The 19,637-nt window shown below is 44.3% G+C and overlaps 1 protein-coding gene across 3 annotated transcripts in view; it reads right to left on the bottom strand.

The window, feature by feature from the left end:
• The window catches only part of Nrp2 (neuropilin 2), a 122,087-nt gene that overhangs the window by 92,420 nt on the left and 10,030 nt on the right, over positions 1 to 19,637 (bottom strand). For all 3 annotated transcript variants that reach the window (XM_090354672.1, XM_090354673.1, XM_090354674.1), the window contains exon 2: positions 13,726 to 13,903. In XM_090354672.1, coding sequence (XP_090210798.1) covers positions 13,726 to 13,903 — 178 coding nt within the window. The remainder of the gene's footprint in view (positions 1 to 13,725; positions 13,904 to 19,637) is intronic.

The raw sequence follows: 19,637 nt of genomic DNA, 5'->3' as shown, positions 1-19,637 counted from the left end.
CACATCCTGATATGATCGCACCTTCAACAACAGATGAGGGAACTGAGACACACAGATGAATGTTATCTAAACACCAGTGGCTCACACCTTGAATCCTAGCTACTCAGAGGATCAAGGTTCAAAGCCAACTCAGGAAAGAAAGTCCATGAGGCTCTTATCTCTAGAAGTAGAGATGTAGCTCAAGTGGTACTGCTAGCCTTGAGCAGAAAAGGCTAACAAACAGCCCCCAGGCTCTGAGATCAAGCCCCAAGACTAGTGCATACACACACACACACACACTACTACTTCTACTACTACTAAAGTTATACCCAATGTCACAATGTGGAATGGTGGTCAGAAGCCAGCTCTCACTCCTCCCTTTGCCTCATTGAATGAAGACTTCAGAGCCACGGAAAATACAGATTTCCAGAGAGTCTCACATGGAGCAGACAGAAGGAAACTTTTGGTCTCAGGTTTCCACAAAATGGGCAGAATGCATGCAAGAGATTTTACCAGTTCTTGCTCTTTTTACCTAGCCCTCTGTTTAAACAAAGCCAGCAGGCTGTGCCAAATTCACAGGCAAATCACCAAGAGCAACAGCAAGCTTTGAAAGGCATGGTCTCAAGAATCACACAGTAGAAATCTAGCTTGTAAATGTTCAGATGGGATAACATATTAATTTTTCTAAGTGTAGTATTTTTATAAGCGAATGTGCACCCATATGTGAACATATGGCCCACAGAGTGAGAAAAATAGGATCCTGGCTATTTATATGCTCTTAAAGTATCATCCACATAGTCTGCAGTCCACAGATTTCCAGCAAGGTCTATACGAGAGTTTTACTTGCTGGGAACCCCTGCAATTACATGTTGAAATTGTGTGTTGAGGGGGGGGGGAGCAGGGAGTGCATTTTCCTAGGAGTCTGTGATAACACAAACTGGAAATTAATATTATACAAAAAAATATTTGTCCAGAAGGGTATGTAAACCCTAAGGAGTACAACATGTGTTCTCCATGGCCTACTCACTCCAGCTAGTCCTGGTGACTTGCTAGTGATGCAGAATAAGTCAGGCCAAGAATATTCAGACTCAACCCAGTGCCAGATGTCTGAGAAACCCTGGTTATTTTTGTCACCATTGTTCAACAAAACAGGGTTTGGAAGAAGAGTTACATACACCTGGCATTCTGGAAACTTGACATAAGATGCCACAAAGTGTGTCAGTTACAGTTCCTGTGTCCCCAGCCTTCCGAGCACTGGAGCTAGTTTTTCACAAATCCACCTCCCACACAAATCTTCATCCGAGTCTTGGAGATTTTACTTTGGTCTTGTTGTTTTTGAGCCCAAGGCTGTGGAACCAACCTGCCAGTCTTGGATTCAAAGCCACTTCTCCTCAATTCATTGGGCACTCCTCCTGCCCACAGCCTGTGAACAACTGCCCAGCTCATCAAATAAATGACAGGTCAATGAGTAGCTGTTCATTTGGCACCATGAATGTCATTATTATTTATCTAACTCTCAGGCCATAAATGGTTCCCCAACTCTCTTGTTTGTATATCTGCAATGGTGCCTGGTGACTTTTTCATAGCCGTTGTTTACATCTTTCTTCCTTTTTTTCCCCCTTCCTACCACAATTCTCTGATATTGGTACTTTTTATTTATACACCACCTCACAGCCAGACACACCACTTCTTTAGAAAGGAGGAAATCTGACCACCCAGCTAAGGAAATAGCATACAGAACAACCCAAAACAAATGAAGGGAATTATTCTAAAAAAGCCTTGAAGGCAAGAAAATGGAAACTACAAATAGTATCTATTTATAATCCCTGGTCGTTTTCCGCAGAAGCCCGGGGATGATGGAGCAGGCCCTGTCCCATTGTTTCTTGTGCAGCAGTCTGCCAAGAACGCACTGGACGTGGGGAAGGAGACTGCTCCAGGCAGGGTGTCTGATAAATCTCACGGATGAACTTTCAGAGAATTAAGGGCACACAATAAAGTATCCAGTGCTTCTGTCCTGACCCTGTTGGGGATGCCACTTCCCCTTCACTCCCCTGGTACACTCTTAAGGCCTCATAGCCACAGATCTGCCAGCTCCTGGACCAGTAAGTACTCTGGAAGCTGCTTCGAGGGACCATGTTTGCTTATGTAAGGAATGGTTTTCTAGGCAAGGAGTGCCAGTGGGAAGTTCAAGATCTGGGGATAAACTGTTTACAGTGCCACTGTCTATGAGATCCTCACCATCCAGACTTCTGGCCAGCATTCAGCAGTACTGCTAGAGAAACCTGCAGCTTCGGTCTGTCTTCTTCTTCTCAAGGGTTGCAGCTGCGCTTGGTGGTTATATGTTAAGATGAATCCTAGCAGAACCCAAGACTCACTATAAATCATCTGATGCTGGCCTGGATCCATCTTACTCTTGAGCCTCAGTAGACCTCACCTCATAAATGGGTGCGTCGATCCTACCTCTGTGTCTCCCAGGGCTGACTGGCACGAGTATAAGGCAACAGGTAACCATTGAGGAGAAATCAGAACACGTCATTCTGGGGCCTTGGTGTTCTGGCAGCATCCCTCCACTTGGCTGAGTGAACTGTTCCTGCGGGACAGGCGTTCACTCACTCGGCTCCCTGAGGACCCAATTGTGAGAGCAAAATCATAGCCATCCCATCTGTCCGAAAAAAAAAAAAAATGGGAGCCTGCTGGGAACAGAGGTGTGCTAGACATCACGGAACCAATCATGGCATGAAACAAGTCCTGTCGGGCTTTTTTTTTTGTTTTCCAGGGATCTTAGGCTCCCTGTCTCCTTTCTACCCTTTCTGCTGCTCTCCAGCCTGCTCACAAAACTCAGCAGACACAGACGTTTTCAGAAAAACATCCCCTGTAGAAAGTCCAAGCAGGGGACAACAGGAGAGGCAGCAGCATGTGTGGCGGCATGATTTTGGATCCTATTCCCTCAGAGGTTTTCCCTTACAAAGCTCAGAGCATCTCCAGGCTCCAGAGGCAAACCTTGTCACCACGGTGCAAAAAGCACTGGGGTGTGGAAATGACAGGCCCACACTAATGTCCAGGCAGGAAGGGGCTACTGCCACACCAGGGTGGACATTCTGAATATAGCTCTTAGTGGTCACTCAGCTGGAACAGCTTCCTCTTCTCTTAAGTGTCACTTGGACACTGCATCATGGATGCTGTGTCATGAAGTGTCATGGCTTCCAAGAGTACAAAGCTGGTCTCTTTCAGGAAGTGACTGTCTCAACCCTGGCCTTAGCCTGCCAGAGAAATGTACCTGCTATGCTAAAAGGGCAAGGCAGGGGATTGTTGGGGACAGAAGTAGCCAACAATGGGAAATATTGGGCGCTCTGGGTGAAAAGAATGGCAGAGCAAGATAGTGTGGTGAGACATAAGACCTGAAAGATGTTGTATTTATCTTATAGTCAGAAGCAGCGTGTTTTTGTCTGTGAAACTGACAGCCAGCTGACTGGCTGGTGGGTCACCATGTTGCAGAGACCAGCAGCGTGGGGGAAGGCATTAGTGCCAGGGATGAGCTGTAAAAGCCACATGTGGATAAGGGTCCAAGTGGGAACAGAAAAGCAGCCCAGAGCCAACCAAAAGAGCCTGCCCTGAACTTGGGACCCAACTGGTTGGACCTTAGTTTCCCAATGTAAAAGACCCCACCACTGCCCCAAGTCCCAACATTCTCTTAATCTCCTAGCGCTCTTCCAAGGGTAGATACCAAGATAAATCACTTTGAACTTTCAGATGAAAGGTGCAGTATAAAATCTGAGGTCTCATCAACGGTAATTGTTACGGTAATTATTTTAATGATAATAATGACGATAATGGGAAGAGGAGGGTGGGGTAGAGACAAACCTCATACCTTGAGACAAAGGAAAAACTCTACACTGAATACCTCTTTCCACGAATACCAGGAAATCCACTGCAAACCACGTGCTTCCTTAGGGCTCCTAGCTGCCACCATCCCTTTCCAACTGCCAATCTCTGGGCTGAAATATTATTTACTTCTTTCCTTTGCAATAAAACAATTATTTGTTCCACAGTTTTCCCTCTCACTCACCCTCCAGTGTGGTGTGTCTAGCTTAGTCCTGACAGCTCAGCCATGGACTGTTTACACGTCTCGCTCACCCGCCCAGAATCTGGTTCAGCTCCATTGACACTAAAGGCAGGAGAATTCTCTGTGTGTGAGGAATCAATTACTTCCGCTGACACTCCATTACTGGCCTTCAGGTTTTCAAATTCCAGGCAGGAATAAAGGTGGTGCTAGGGGGACTGGTTACGTGGAGAGGGTAGTGGGGGAGGGAAGAAGGAGGTAGGTGACAGGATGATAGGTGACAGGGATGTAGATGGAGACTGTTGACTAAGTCAGGCCTCTGGCTCATCCTGAATGAAACAGAAAGATAGCCCCACAGGAAGAAGGAAAGAAAAGGAAGAGAAAGAAGAGAAAGAAAAAACTTGTCACACCTATCTCAAGAAATCAGGGGGCCCCAAATACCTGAGCAGGGAAGAGGAAATGACATTGCAGGTACCCTGACACAAGTTCGAGTCATGGGTATGAGAAAGAACATTGGGCTCCAGTTCTGTGTTATATCTGTGTGATTTCCCAGAGCCTCCGTATTTCCATCTGGTTAGTGGGAATCATAGGAGTCTAGCTTCACAGTTTGTGGTGAGAGTTAAATGTGGCAAGCACACAATGTCTCTAAGAGCTCCTTAAATGTTTTCTACTGAAAAAAATCTCCCCATACTCCCTACACATACACACAGAGACAGAAAAAACAGAGACAGAGACATACAGACAGGCAGACACACACACACACACACACACACACACACACACACACACACACACACACACAAAGCCAAGTCCCCAACAGAGCACATAAAAAAAAAATCTTTAAAAAATATTGACATAGGGCCAGGAGTTTGGCCTAGTGGCAGAGTGCTTGCCTAGCATGTATGAAGACCCGGGTTCTATTCCTTGGTACCACATAAGTAGAAAAAGCCGGAAGTGGTGCTGAGGCTTAAGTGGTAGAGCTCTAGCCTTGAGAAAGTCCAAGGACAGTGCTCAGGCCCCTGAGGTCAGGGCTGACAAAAAAAAAAAAAAAAAATATATATATATATATATATATATATATATCTGTATAGAGAGGGGGGCGGGTAATATACTGGGTGCTAGTGGTAGCTCATGCCTATAATCCTAGCTACTCAAAATGCTAATGATCCGATGATCAAGGTTCAAAGTCTTCCCAGACAGGAAAGTCTATGAGACTCTTATCTCTAATAAACTACTCAAGAAAAAGCTAGAAGTAGACCTGTGGCTCAAGTGGTAGAATACTAGCTTTGAGCAAAAATTCTCAGGCAGGGACAGTACTCAGGCCTGAGTTCAAGCCCCAGGATTGGCATGAAAAAATCTATCTTATCTACCCATTGATTGATTTAATATAATAGTATATGTAATATATAAATACTTATATAAGATACACATACTATAATATTTATTTTATATATGCCAAGATGTCTGGCTACAAAACTAGGATGTAGATATTAATATATCATGTGACCTTTCTTTCAACATGTAAAATCCTATGCCATCCTCCAAAACCTAAGCCCAATCTGCGTTTACTTTCTTCTTCTTTTTTAAATTTGATTTTTGACCCAGCTAACAATTTTTTCCAGGAATTTTTCCTTCTAGGATGATGTAAATTAAACACAACTTCTATCTTATAATCAACTGGGATGAAGTATCCCTTAATATAATGAAGAATGATTATGGGAGGTTTCTCTAGAAGAAATGATAAGGGAACACACATATTATATTTATGTATTTATGTACATATACATATATGTGTGTATATATGTTTATTTCTTTTCTAGGATGATTTATCCATGCAGAAGGACAAGAATGGAATAGAATTAAACTATCTCTGAGTTTCTCTTTATCTAAAGATTTAAATCCTCTTGCTACTAAAACAGACAAAACAAAGAGAGTCCCCCCCCCCCAATCTCATGACTACAGGAAAACCCACAAATCTCATTTTAGAAAAGCCTAGTGTCTTGACTTGTGTCTTTCTGGTCTAGGCTTTATCCCCACCACACCTGGAGCTCCCACTGAATTTCTTAAGACAGGCTTTCCAGCCGCTGTAATTAGATAGGAGAATTACAAGGAGTTACATGGGGTGAGACTCAGGCCCTCTGGGATCTCTGGGTTTGAAGAAGGTGCCAGGGTTGAGAGGCAGAACAAGTGGGATTGTGCATGATAAAATCTCCAGTGATTTTCCCAATCAGAAGATAAAATGCATTGTTAAGAAAGACATTCACTGGCAAAGCTTGCATTGAGAGGGCTGTGATTGCAACATCGCATATTTAAAAACAAACTGCCAAAAATAACTGTTGTCCCAACTGCACTTTAACCTTGGTAAGAGGAGAACAATCTGTGGATTGTTTGTTGTTGTTGTTGTTGTTGTTGTTTTTCTCTGCTCCTTGGGTGTGCTGAAGTTGCTGGGCAGAGTTCTGGGTTAGGTCAGGGTCAGTGGCTAAGCTGGGTTTCAGTTAGCAGGACTGTGGGCCTCGTTGCCCCAGTTCCCAGAGGCCAGTCTGTTCCTGTCATTAGAGGACTGTTGCAATACAATAAGGTACTGCTACCACTACTGGTTCTTCTGGGGAACAGGAACAGTTCTGGGGTGGGCAGGAAGTCAATCTGTCCTATGTCATGAGGAATCAACCCGTGGCTCTCTCTTGAGTATGAGTTACCCTCTTGCACCACAGAGAAGTCTTGCTTTGCTCTGCTGGCTTTCTAGAGCCTTCAGTGTATCCCAGCTGAAGCCACACCCCTAGTTGGGCAGTTTGGCCTCCTGTCCTCTACCCATAGGAAAGAGAAATGGATTATTATCTGTGTGGGAGTAATTAGAAGAGCTTAATCCAGTATGCTACTAGAACTTTCCCAGGCCAAACCCACTCTCAGGCATCAAACCCAGAAGTCCTGGACATATGGACATGAGGCCTTGAAGGCTTTGTAATGGCCTGGGAAGGTGGACACAGCACAGTCCTTCCAATGCCAGTCCTTCCTGTTTCCTGACTTCAGCCTCTTTTAGAAAAGAGATGGGTGGAAGTCACCTGGACAGGAAAGAAAATTAAATAGCATTGCCAAGGAACCTCTATCAGGAAGAGTGTTTGTACTGTAAGTCACAAGGATTATCTCTCTTGCTCTACCCTTATAACACTCACAGGAAGGGAAGTCCAGATCAGCCAGGTTCAGTTACTGCTTTCCAAATCCATGAGATGATCCTTTCCTGTCATTGAGCATGTGAGTCTCTACCTTGACCACCATGTCTGCGCACGCCTGGCTAATTTCTTCCAGATCCTTGCAAGTCATTGTCTCCTCTAGGAAGCCTTCCTGAGTCTCCCTATCTAGGCTGCATCTGGATGCTGTGAGCTCATATAACAGTCCTAGATCATGTTCTGGCCATAGCACATGGTATAGGTATGGGTAGGTAGGAGGCAGAGAGCACAAGGGTAAAGAACACTGGTTAAAAGGGAGAATTGACTTTAACTCCCTTTTCTGCCACTTCTGAAGGCAGAAATTTTGACCAGTTGATTCACTCTTTTGAGCTAAGATTTTCATTGGCAAAGAGGAAGGAATAGCACCCTATCACAACTTCGTTGTGAGTTTTACATGAGATAGTATAAAGTGCTCAGTAGAGGTAGGGTAGGGCTCAGAGGTTCTCGCCTACCTCAGCCAGCTTTCCAGGAAGTTGTGCTTTGTTTTGTTTTGTTTTGTTGGACTCCTACAAAGCCCGAGCTCTATGTGGGCCAAGGGTACTCGTCACAGTATTTCCAATGCTTACCAACATAATGGGTACTTTACAGCCACTTTCTGAGGAAGGGATGCATGATCCACGGCCATTTTGTTAGTGATGGATCCAAATCTCAGAATGGATGTATAACTCAGTTCTATCCTCTTTGAGTTCATTATGTGACATTCTCAGATGGCTGAACCTGGAAAAAGATCTACCTGTCTTCTAATGAAGATAGACTCACAGCATGCCTCCTTAAGCTCCAACAGCTTCAGTATAAAACTACTACAAAAGCAACTACTTGCAGGTACTCTCTTGGGCGCCATACACAAGAAATGCAAAAGGTGGTCTGTGCCCTTGGGGAACTTACGTGCTCAGAACATAAGTTGACCTCACAAAAGCAAGCACAGCAATGTGATATAATATAGGACTTTGGGGTGGGGGGTCAGAAAGGAGAGCTAGAGGGAGTAAGGACCTCGGAGGAAGAGGAGAGAAACCTATGGATGGATAGAGGAAGGGGAGAGTTCTGGGATCTTGGTCTGGGCAGGTGTAAGATTGTATCTGGTTGTTGTGTGGAAGTGGAGATATGATTCAAGTAGAGTACCAGCTTTAAGCCAAAAAGCACAAGGAAATGCTGATGGGTGGGGGGGGGCAGGTGATTATTATGATGTGATGTCTTTCCTCTGATAACTGTTTTCGGCTTATCAAGCTGGGAAATGGCTATCTTTCTTAAAACATGGTTCCTACTATGGGAGAAACAGATGCATTTTTGTAAAACCTGGGTCCCTTGTTTGTAAATAAAGACAAGAGAATCTTGTTCATCTAGGAGACATAGCCAGTAGCCAAATATCCAAAACCCTTGTCAAAATGTAGGAGTACGAGATCAAAAGAAAAGGTTATGAACTTTGCAACCAATGTCCAGCTCTGTATGCCACCTGGGCTGCCCCCCCAGTACTTTTTTTTTTTCTTGGTCGGTCATAGGGCTTGAACTCTGGGCCTGGGCACTCTCCCTAAACTCTTCAGCTCAAAGGCTACTGCCCTACCCCTTGAGCCACAGTGCCACTTCCAGTTTTCTAGTGGTTAATTAGAGATAAGAGTCTGAAGGACTTTAGTGTTGGGGCTGGCTTTGAACCACGATCCTCAGATCTCAGCCTCCTGAGTAGCTAGGATTATAGGTGTGAGCCTGTGCATCAGGCAGAATTGACTCCCTTTAAGTGTTGATTTTGTTTAAGAAGATGTGGAAGAATAGCACATAATTTATGATGTTCTCTACTAGAAATGTAAACAACAACAAAACAAACTTTTGGCTGGGTTTTGTAGTTTACACTATAAACCTAGCTACTCTGGAAGCAGAAGTAGGAGGATCACAGTTCCAGTCTGGCCTGGGCAAAAGTGTAAGACCCTACCTGAGAAAGAAACTGAAAGCAAACGGTTGGGGTGTCACTCCAATCACAGAGTACTTGACTAGCAAGCATGAAACCCTGAGTTTAATACTGCAAAAGAGCTTTTGGAACTTTAAAGGAGTATGTTATTGTATTTCACTTTGTTGGAATACTATCACTCAATAATGATCATTTTGAGATAAATAAGAACATTTGCACTGGACATAGCATATGAAATCACTAGTGTTAACCTGACTTCCTCGTGAGTCTTAAGAAATAATTCTTTTGAGTTGGGTGCTAGTGGTTCACACTTGTAAATCCTAGCTATTCAGGAGGCTGAGGAAAAAGCCAGTCCAGGGAAGAAAAATGAGACGCTCAACTCCAATTAACAACCCAAAAGCTAGAAGTATGATTCAAGTGGTAGAGCACCAGCCTTAAGCAAAAAACAAACAAAAAAACCCAAAGATTCAAAAAAACAAAAACAAGCAAGAGAACAAGTGAGTTCAAGCCTCAGTACCAAAACACAGAAAAAGAAATATCCTTTTAAGTCTTTCTAGTGGCTTTGGCACTTTTCAGAAATATTTTTCCAGGTTCTTTTGGTTCTGTTTGGTTGAGGCTCTGCAATGGGGGCCTGACAAATGGAAAATTGTGTGTGTGTGTGTGTGTGTGTGTGTGTGTGTGTGTGTGTGTGTGTGTCTGCGCGCACACATGCACACAAGCTTCTAAAATCAAATCATTCAACCTACTGGCTGGTGACTCAGTCTAAAAGCCTGTGCCTCCTTAGTCATCAGCCACCCAGTATTCTTGGCTCCTTGGGAGACCAAGTGAGTGGCTTCTCTTTGTTTGCCCAGATTGCCTGGGGCCCTATCCTTTTCTCCCTCTGCACCAAAACCTAGTTGAAGCCACAGTGGGCTTTGGTTTCTTCCAGGAGCTGTTATAGGCTTGTGTACAGGCTTCAGGGCAGCTTGCAGGCATTCAGGGGTGGGCTCCTGGTAGAGAGTGAGGGAAGAGTCAGGATAGCTCACCAGAGATGCCTGCCTTGGGTTTGCACTGACTCAAAGCTTGGTCAGTGACTGAGATTTTCCTAGCAAGACAGCAAGTTTCAACCGAACAAAATGAACAAGCTGTGGTCGGGTGAGAGATCCGTCTGGGGTTTGCTCAGCAACAGCCTTGACCTTTGGGTCAAGGCATAGACAATGAAGAGATTTGGGGTTCTAGCCCAGGATAATCCTTCATATCAGGTCCCAGGGCCAGGTTAGCAGGCAACCTTTGCTGTTCATGCAACACACAGAAAGAAGAGAAAAGACAGGGGCAGGCATGTTGAGCTAGGCTTTTTCCTGCCTTTCTTCCTCGTTTTTTCCTTCCTGCTAGAGTACTTCAGAACACTTTAGCTTTCTGCTGTACAAGATCACCAGAAGGACAGTTGAGGAAATTTTCATTTGGGCAGTGTCCACTGTCTAGCCTTGAAAGCTTGAAACATATCTCCAAAACGAAAGGAAACTGACTGATTTCCTCTCTCCTGGTACACAAATGAAATGTGGCTGGGAGCTGGTGACTCATACCTGTAATCCTAACTACTCCAGAGGCTGAGATCTAAGCATTGAGGTTTAAAGCCAGCCAGGGCAAGGAAAGTTCATGAGACTCCTAGCTGCAACTATCAAAAAGTCAGAAGTGGAAGTATGGCTCAAATGGTAGTGCTCTAGCCTTGAGTGAAAAAGCTAAGACAGCACCCAGACCCTGCATTCAAGCCCCAGTACTGGCACAAAACATAAAATAGAAAATAAAATGAAGAGAGAAAGCGAGAGGGAAAGGAGGAGCAAGACAGAACTTCCAGGATTTCAATTAGATTAAGTGTTCCTTTTGTTAGAAAGTCAAACAAGGCAGTAGGGAGAGGGAAGCCCATTTATTCTGAATGCAAATGACCCAGGGAAAAATGTCAAAAAAACCCCAAAAAACCTTGAAGAGTGAGAGACTAGAGGTGTCCTATATATAAAAATCAGAGAAAGAAATGGGGAGGAGAGAAGTGGAGGTGGGGGGTGGGGAATTCAGCTGAGTAGAAGAGACTTCACTCCAGGGAAGCTTTCTTGACAATTTGGTGTTGGGAAAAACAGATTCCAGAAAGTTTTTTTTTTTTTTTAATTCCCTCCTTTTCCGTCTGACCTTTGACCTTTTAGGTTGAAGCCAGAAGCTGGGATGAAGAGCAGAGAGAAAAACAGGAAGCTACTTAGTGAAGTTGAGAGACCAGGAGATAACCTGCCACATGCCTGCTTCCTCTCCTCCAGCCCAGGAATGGCCAGGTCTGTGTCCTCTTTGCTGACAGTGGCTCTAGAGTCTCCCCCTGTTCCTCCCTCCCCGCCATCCCCTGATTTTGGGGGGGGTGGAAGGGGGAAGTGCTGGTAGAAGAAAGCATGAACCAAGGTCCACAGCTAGGCAAGATTATTTTTCGGGCCTTTTCCTACTTCCCAACTTATTTGAAACTGTGCTCACTAGCACAGTTCTTCCTTCCCAAAAGCTGGGCCTTTTTTTTTTTTTTTTTCCACTCTGCCACTATGAATAAACATAAAACGACCTCTTAGCAATTTCCTCTGGAGATTCATTGGCATCAGCATAACTGAATTTGGCCTTCAGTTAGGAGAGGTGCTTAGTCAAACTTCTCTAAGTTTGGACCTAGCACCCTGCACAGTATTGCTTCTGTTTATGCCAACCTCCTGCAGCCCCAGCACAAGGCACAGAGACTCCACATACTTTTTTTTTTTTTTTGATCAGTGGTAGGGTTTGAACTCTGGGCCTGGGCGCTGTCCCTGAGCACTTTAGCTCAAGGCTAGGGCTCTTCCACTTGAGCCATGGCACCACTTCTGGTTTTCTGGTGATTATTTGGAGATATACATCTCATGGACTTTTGTGCCTGGGTTGGCTATGAACCGTGATCCTCAGATTTCAGCCTCCTGAGCCAGTGGCCTGAGCTACTGGCGCCGGGCCCCATACACTTTCTAAAGAATTGTTTTAAAAATCAAAATTCTGGGGAAAGTTTACTGTCTTGAGAGATTGAGCCAATATGTCCAGAGCATACCTTTAAGTGAGAAAAGAGGAACTAATGTCCCCCACTCCGCATGGCCCTGGGATTTAGAAACACATCTTCTGACTACTGGGGGTCATACCACATCCATCTGGGAAACTCTTTGGTTTTCAACAAAGACTACCTCTTGTTAGCAGGGTGGAAAGCATTCTGTAGGTGTAAAGTAGTCCTAGGAGAGTAATAATGACATCAGTTCACTGGGTTTCAAAGCCTGCTACAGTCTTATTTCTTCCACGAGGAAGCCACGTCTGGACTGAGGCCCGCACTGAAATGAAAGCCCAGAGTAGAGTGTTGCCTGCTTCCTTATACCTGTCCCTTACTAATTATTTGGGACTTACAATACTTGGTCACAGGAATGCTCAGACTATTTATTAGTCACGTGGGAGCAATGAACATTTATCTGAGCACTTACACATGCTGAGTGCTCATTTGGAGCAGGACTGACCACTGGTGCATTTCGGCACAGAAAACTCATTACCTCCCCCCACCCCTGTGTCCCCTTGCCATTTTTTCCTTTTCTTTTTCAACAAGGAAAGCATTTAAGATAGAGGTCAGGAGACTGCACACATGTCTGCACTCTTGACATTGGAATGTTCATGCTTCCCCAGCTTAACATACAGGGACTTTGGTTTTGAACACTGCCTTTCTGAAACACTCACAAATGTCCTAATGTCCATTGGGCATTACCAAAGCCCACATTTTCCTCATGTAGCTACCTTCAGGCTGTGTTAGAAAACCAACGAAAGTCACCTTGGGTCACTGGCTTAACCTTTCTGTCCTTCATTGTTTTTAAGCTGCCAAATGGAGCACGTGGTGATACCAGCCTCTCAGGGCCATTGTAAGAAATTAGTACATTATGATTATTTGTAAAACAATTAGAACAATGGCGGTTAAAATAAGTCCATACAACCAGCTTTAAGACTCACTAGCCTGAGCACTACTCTGTTTTTGTTTTTGTTTTTTTTTGCCAGTCCTGGGCTTGAGCTCAGGGCCTGAGCACTGTCCTTGGGTTTTCTCAAGGCTAGAGCTCTACCACTTGAGCCTCAGTACCATTTCCAGCTTTTTTTTCTATGTATGGGTACCAAGGAATCGAACCCGGGTCTTTGTGCATGCTAGGCAAGCACTCTACCACTAGGCCAAACTCCCAGCCCGCACTACTCTCTTTCTAAAGGCACCAGCTGTGACATCATACACTAACAGGCTGGAGTCCACTTGGGTGTGTGGCTCCTGCTTTATTAAGGTACCATGGTGTTTTCGGTTTTTTTCCCACAAGGCAGCAGTGGGAGTAGACAGCTTTCCAAGGGAAGGTCAATTTCAGAGTCAAGGCTTAGCTTGTTAGAGTCTACCCTCTGCCTCCCACGGAAATTCACTCACTTCCCTTGAAAGAGACTGGGGTGGACACTTCCCTCTGTGGTCCTTGAGTGACAAATGGAAGAAGGAGGGAAATGGTCATAGGTGTGAAACCTGTGTTCCTCAAAGCAGTGCTTACTTGCAGTCATGTTTCTCGATTTCAAAGTGAGGGTTGAAGTTGAGGACGATCTTCTGGTTGGGCTCTGGGGCATAGACAATCCACTCACAGTTCTGGTACGAGGGGTATTCCTGGGGATACCCCGGGGATGTGATGTAGCCAGCATCTTTGGAATTTAGTCGACCTCCACAGGGTGGATCTGAAAGAGAAAGCAATGCCCAAAGAACTTGAGATATGTTCAGCCTCCCTCCCCTCCCCCACTCCCCCCTCTCCCTGGCGGATTGCAACTATTTTACAGACCTTTTATGGCAGTCCAGGAGGCTAACCTACTTACTCATTTAGTGGAAGAAATTATTTCAGCGCACATACATATACTCCTCATCCACCCGAACACACACACACACACACACACACACACACACACACACACACACACACACACACACACACACACACAGCATGCCCAAGCATAGGCACACAGATATTTTAGATAATGGTCATAAATATTGCCAATTACATGGTTTGAAATTATAAAAACAAGAAGGTTGTACACTTAACATGCCTGCCTGCCTTTTCCTGTCTGCCCTTCTGGGCTCATCTTTTCCTCGTTGTAAACCTCTCATCTCTATCTTTACCTCATAAATCCTTCATTTTATCCCCTGTCTCCCAGCCGGGCCTAGCTCAGGCAGCCAGCAGCCCGGCTCCAGGAGCTGACAATTGTGGTTTTGTGGTGCCGACCCACAATCAAGCCTGGCAACAATTACATGTGGTACAAGGAATCGCTTTCAGCTTTGGACTAGAACAGGCCCTGGAGGGTGATTTCACTTTCTTCTCCCCACCTTTTTTTTAAAGAAAGAAAAACAATAACGCGCCTCCCCCCAAAACATTTAATTCTACACACACCTCAAAGCTGATTTTATTGTTTCATTATTGAATCAGTACAAAAGAATCTCTAGTGGAGAATTCACTGGCTCTGCTCTCAGAATTACCTACAAAGGTGCTTTGTGTTTAGACAGAGGCTGGCTTTCTTGCCACTGTCCTTCCTACCTGGTCACTACCACCAGAGTGTGCTGCTGCTTTGTCCAGCCAGAAGCAGCTGCTTTCCAGGCAGTGGCTGCAAGGGAGGCCTGGGCTCCCTCTGGGCTCCCCTTTCCTGCCTTGCCTGGCTGGAGGTAAATAGCTCAGTGGGCCAGGAGAGCAGGGACGACCTTCAAAGCCAAAGGAGGTGGGAGATGACATTTGAAGAAGCTCATCTATTTGGGAGTGAAATTCTGAGATCCCTAGTAGGGGGTTCTTGGGAGAATGAGGGGTTTGCTTAATACCATGGCAGTTAGAACAGAGAGGCACGAGAGAGCCAGGGAAATATTCAGGAGCCTCTTGGAGACCTTCCTGAGTTGTGTGAGTCTCTGAGCATCAATCACGATTTAATATCGCCATCTGTGTGGAGCAGCATGGGCCTGTGAATTATGTATTACAGCTCAACAGCCGCCCTCCAGGATGGGGTCTTTCTCCTGTGTTCCCTCTTTGAGGGAACGGGTCATGCATTTTTAACTCTACAGGTGCACTTTGCCATTCCCTGTGTCTGTTGGCATTATTGTCTTCCAGACCTCCGCTCCAGAGTACCAGCTTGACAGGCTTTAAATGCATAAATGATGGGCACACTGCACAATGGTGGTGAGGACACAAATCCACACAAGTAGCCTTTTTGCCATCCAGCCTCCAAGAGTTTCAAGAGCTCCAACTGTGCTCTGTTGAACTGCCCAGAATCTAATGGATTCAGGTCCATTTCCTACTGGGGGGAAAACAAAAGCCAGCCATTTCCTCAGGCTAGCAGCCACCATATCACCCTCTACCTAATGACCCTGTATCCTCCCCAATCTGAGAGGACAATGGACTCATCCCTTCTATCCACACGCAGGCAGGTCCTCTGCAGCCAATGCCTGCAGGCTTTGCAAGCACCCACAGCTCTCCTCCACGCTGGGCACCATATCCTTCAGTCATATGGTGGCCCATGGATTCTGGCTTGTGCACGTGAAAGAGGCTGGGAGTGGCCCTCTGAAAAAGCAGAGGTCTGGGCACTTTAAAGCACCAGCTGCTTTTACCTAACTAGCTGCAGAAGGAATGTTCTAAGTGTGCCCAGCTCCTCTGCCAGTTATTCTGCAGAAAACTACAGGCTGGCTACTGCCTCCCCCAAAATTGCACATTTATTTATTTATTTGCGTTGGAACTCATCAGAGGAAACACGAGCTGAGCTCCTGTTTGGTAACCCTTATGTTTTTCATATCATCCACACGCACTCTCCCTCCTCTGCCTCCTCTCCTTCCCTCTCCCCTGCCTCTCTCCAATTACTCTTAAAAGAAGAATTTCTCTTCTCAATTCCCTAAACCCCAGGCTTAAGCTTTTAGTAATTAGACCAGGCACACAGATCAGCAACGAAGACAGGAAAGAAACTTCCTCCCAGGATGGTTTCATTTCTCATCTATACTAGGAACAATCATTACCCTGAAAAAACAAAAACAATAACAAAAAACAACAACAACAAAAACTGTATCATGTATCCCAAAGCTGATCCTTTGCACTTTCTATTATTTTTTCTCTTATCAAACAGAAAAAAGAGTAGCACATTTCTTTCTTTTTCTTTGTTTCTGACTTTTATATGAAGAAAATCAAGGGACTTACTGAAACATCTGAGAAGCCATTAAAACATCTGTTTCAGTGTGTGTGTGGTTAACCTTTTTAATACCCAAACATTTACAAACTCCCTTTCTTGTTTAGATTACATTCACACTCAAGCACACACAGGCACAGATATTGAACACACATCAATTACATGTACATATTGGTAATTCACACGTTGGTCCTGTACACACGTTCACACCTCTCAGAAAATATCACACATCATTTGCACAGACTTACATCTACAAAGATAAATACTAGAATTTCTGTCTCTATTTTCTTGGAGAGCACAGAGTTCTTGAGACATCAGGAAAAACTGTAAAGAAAACATACTTCTACATATCTTCTTGATAATTGAACTTTCATCTCCACGGTTGGAAGCCCTTTCTTTCTTAAATACAAACATTCCCCAATAGAAATTAGCTAGAATGTCTTCTGAAGAGCTATACCGACCATTATTTTGTGGGCTGCTATTGTGTTCAAGAAATGAACTTCATAAATGCTTTCTGTCCTGTTTCAGAGGAGTCAAACCAAGCCAAGGGAGAGTTGAACTCAAGGGCAAACCCCTTAAGGCCAATCTCCATATACAGAGGGGAAATTGACTAAGCTGGAGTAGGAGCTACAGAGCCTGTTTGGTGAGTTGACAAGGGACCCCAGTTTCCAACTACTTCGTGAATACCTTTCACCTGGGGCAAATTCAGTTTCCCAAAGAAAAGTAGCAGAAAAAAACTAGGCCTAGAATGTTCAGAGCAGTTTTCTCCTGCCTCAGGGAGCAGGGCCAGAGGCATAAGCAGGGTCAGGTCAGAGGTCAGAGTATGAAAAGCTTCCCCCCCCCCCCATGACACCTCTCCAAGTAATCTCAAGGAAAGACACCTCTAACTTCCAAAGTCATACAATTCTAGTTTTCTCAGGTATTGAGTATTAAGTTGCTTATGTTTGAGATATAAAATTTCAGGTGATTTTATAAAATCTCCTCTACACTCAAAAGGCATCATCTGATGTTGTCAGGGATGACCTGACTCTAAATAGATAAAGAGATTGGGAGATTTTGGTACTAAGGAGCTCTGTCTCTGGGCCATTCTAGGCAGATCACTAGCATCTTGGCCGAATTTCATTTTGCAGAATAGCAAGGAGAGGTAAAAAAAAATCTGTAAAACTGCATTCTTGGAAAATTGAGTATGAGAAGATCTTTTTGCTTTGGGAAGGAAGCTGAAAGCTCACTAGATTCCTATGCCCAGGGGCTCTCTCCATTTCCCAGAGCCTTTTTTGAGAGTGCACTGGGGCTTTCTAGAACCTGACTTGAAACTCCAATGTGACTTTAACATGCCCTTGAGAAGAAAAGGAGAGGAAGGATTACAGACATCTATTTCTTAATCCCCTTCTTTGCAGTACAGAATTCTATGGGGTCAGGGTCTCACTTACCTGCAGTCAACCTGCACTGTTATAGCTCAGTGGGCCTCTTCCTTTGACACATGTCAGGAGGTCAGTAGTAAGCCCCCGGTCATCAAACTGCATTTCATGAATAGGCACGCAATCACCCCACACTGTCATGAGGACAGTGAGTTTAGGAGAGGAAGATATCTTAAAAGCCAGAGAAACCACATCTACAGAATGTTTACTGTAAGTATACGATGAATATTTTATTATTGGTTATTATTGTTCATCTCTTTGAAAAGCTTAATATATAAATTAAACCTTTTCACAGGAATGTATGAATAGGAAAAACACTAATGTTCATCTGAGGTTGAGGGTGGTCTGATTTAGCCCAGGGCACTGTGAAGAAAAGCAGTCTCAGCTCTCTTGAGAGGAACAAGAGATTTATTACAATTTATTCTTTGCTCACCACATAATCCTATCTTATCTCCAATTTCCAGCGTTGTTTTAATTTGATCATCGGTAGCCAGGCCAAGAAGGAAACTGTCCTGCTTACTAACTGAAAGGGAGAGAAAGTTGTCACCTTGCCACCTTATTTGCTCTGCCACAGTAAATGACTGGAAACAGCACTGGGGAAGGATTAAGAGCCTCCTAATTAAAGGGTGCTAGATGCTCATGCCTATGATCCTAACTACTCAGGAGGTTGAGATCCTCAGATCAAGGTTCAAAGCCAGCCCAGGGAGAAAAGTTTCACTACTCCAGTGAATCTGCAGAAGAGTTAGAAGTGAGGGTATGGCTCAAATGATGGAGTATCAGGCCTACAAGGAAAACACTAAAGGAGAAACTGTGGCTGAGAACTGTCACAAAAAAAAAAAGAAAAAAAAACAAATAAAAAAAGATAAAAAAAATATTACAGAAGTCTAACCAAATCTAGCCTTACCACTAGCAAGCTGTATGATCTTTGGTAAGTTAGTCAACTACTCTGAGCTCCTAAAATTCAAAGCCTGTTTCAGGAAGTAGGGAAAAAATTCGATAAGCCATAGATGAATCTAAAACATTGGAAAGATTTTCTTTTCTTCTAAACAATAGAACATTGATTTATTCAAGGTGTTACCCCAATTGGGTTTGCTTGGTAAGTCTGAAACAAAACTCTAGAATCTTCAGATGAACATGTCTGTCTCACATTATGGAGAGTTCAAATGTCTCTTTTAATCACATTAGCTCTACTGACGTGAGTTGCTTTTCCTCGCCGAGTCTGTGGCTGCATATTTATAAATATTATGGACACACAGTTCAGCGTGTGAGCACAACAGAGACACATGAAAAAGAGACTGAGAAAGAATTTCTTTAAATCCCCTACCCAGATCATCTGAGGCCTCTGCTCAGAGTTTTAACCAAATTTTGCTCACCAACCCAGGATAAGCTGCCTTTGAAGAGTTCTTGCTGTGAGCTGAGGCTGGATTTTGTTTTATTCAAAGTGACTCTCATCAAATCTGTATCTTGGCTTATGCTGGGGAGAAATGAGCCAATCCATCAGCTCAGGAATGTGGCTCTTTGACCACTTCCTAAGGCGGGTAGGAAAGGATGCAATCACCTTAGGAAGCAGTCAATCTATTCATTTTATAGAGCCAGGTGGCATTGAGTGATGCTCTCAAAAGCACAGCAAATGGGAATCGCTATGTACTCACGCAATGATAAAGTTCAAAATCTGAAAAAAAAGGGCCATCTGGGAGGAGACAAGAGAAGGGACCAGGGAGCAGAAGAGGAAGCCTGCACTGCACGTGCCCACCCGAAGACAGGAAGGGTTGGAGAGAGCTGCCTTGTCTCAAACACCTCCAAGGAATTCAACAAGCAAACAAATGGAGATTGGGCCAGGAAATGGG

Source organism: Megascapheus bottae, chromosome 21, assembly GCF_031878675.1.
Source record: "Megascapheus bottae isolate mThoBot1 chromosome 21, mThoBot2.hap1, whole genome shotgun sequence".
In the NCBI taxonomy this organism is placed as follows: Eukaryota; Metazoa; Chordata; class Mammalia; order Rodentia; family Geomyidae; genus Megascapheus; species Megascapheus bottae.
The sequence above is the reverse complement of the archived record's forward strand: the minus strand, read 5'-3'. Positions and strand labels throughout refer to the sequence as shown.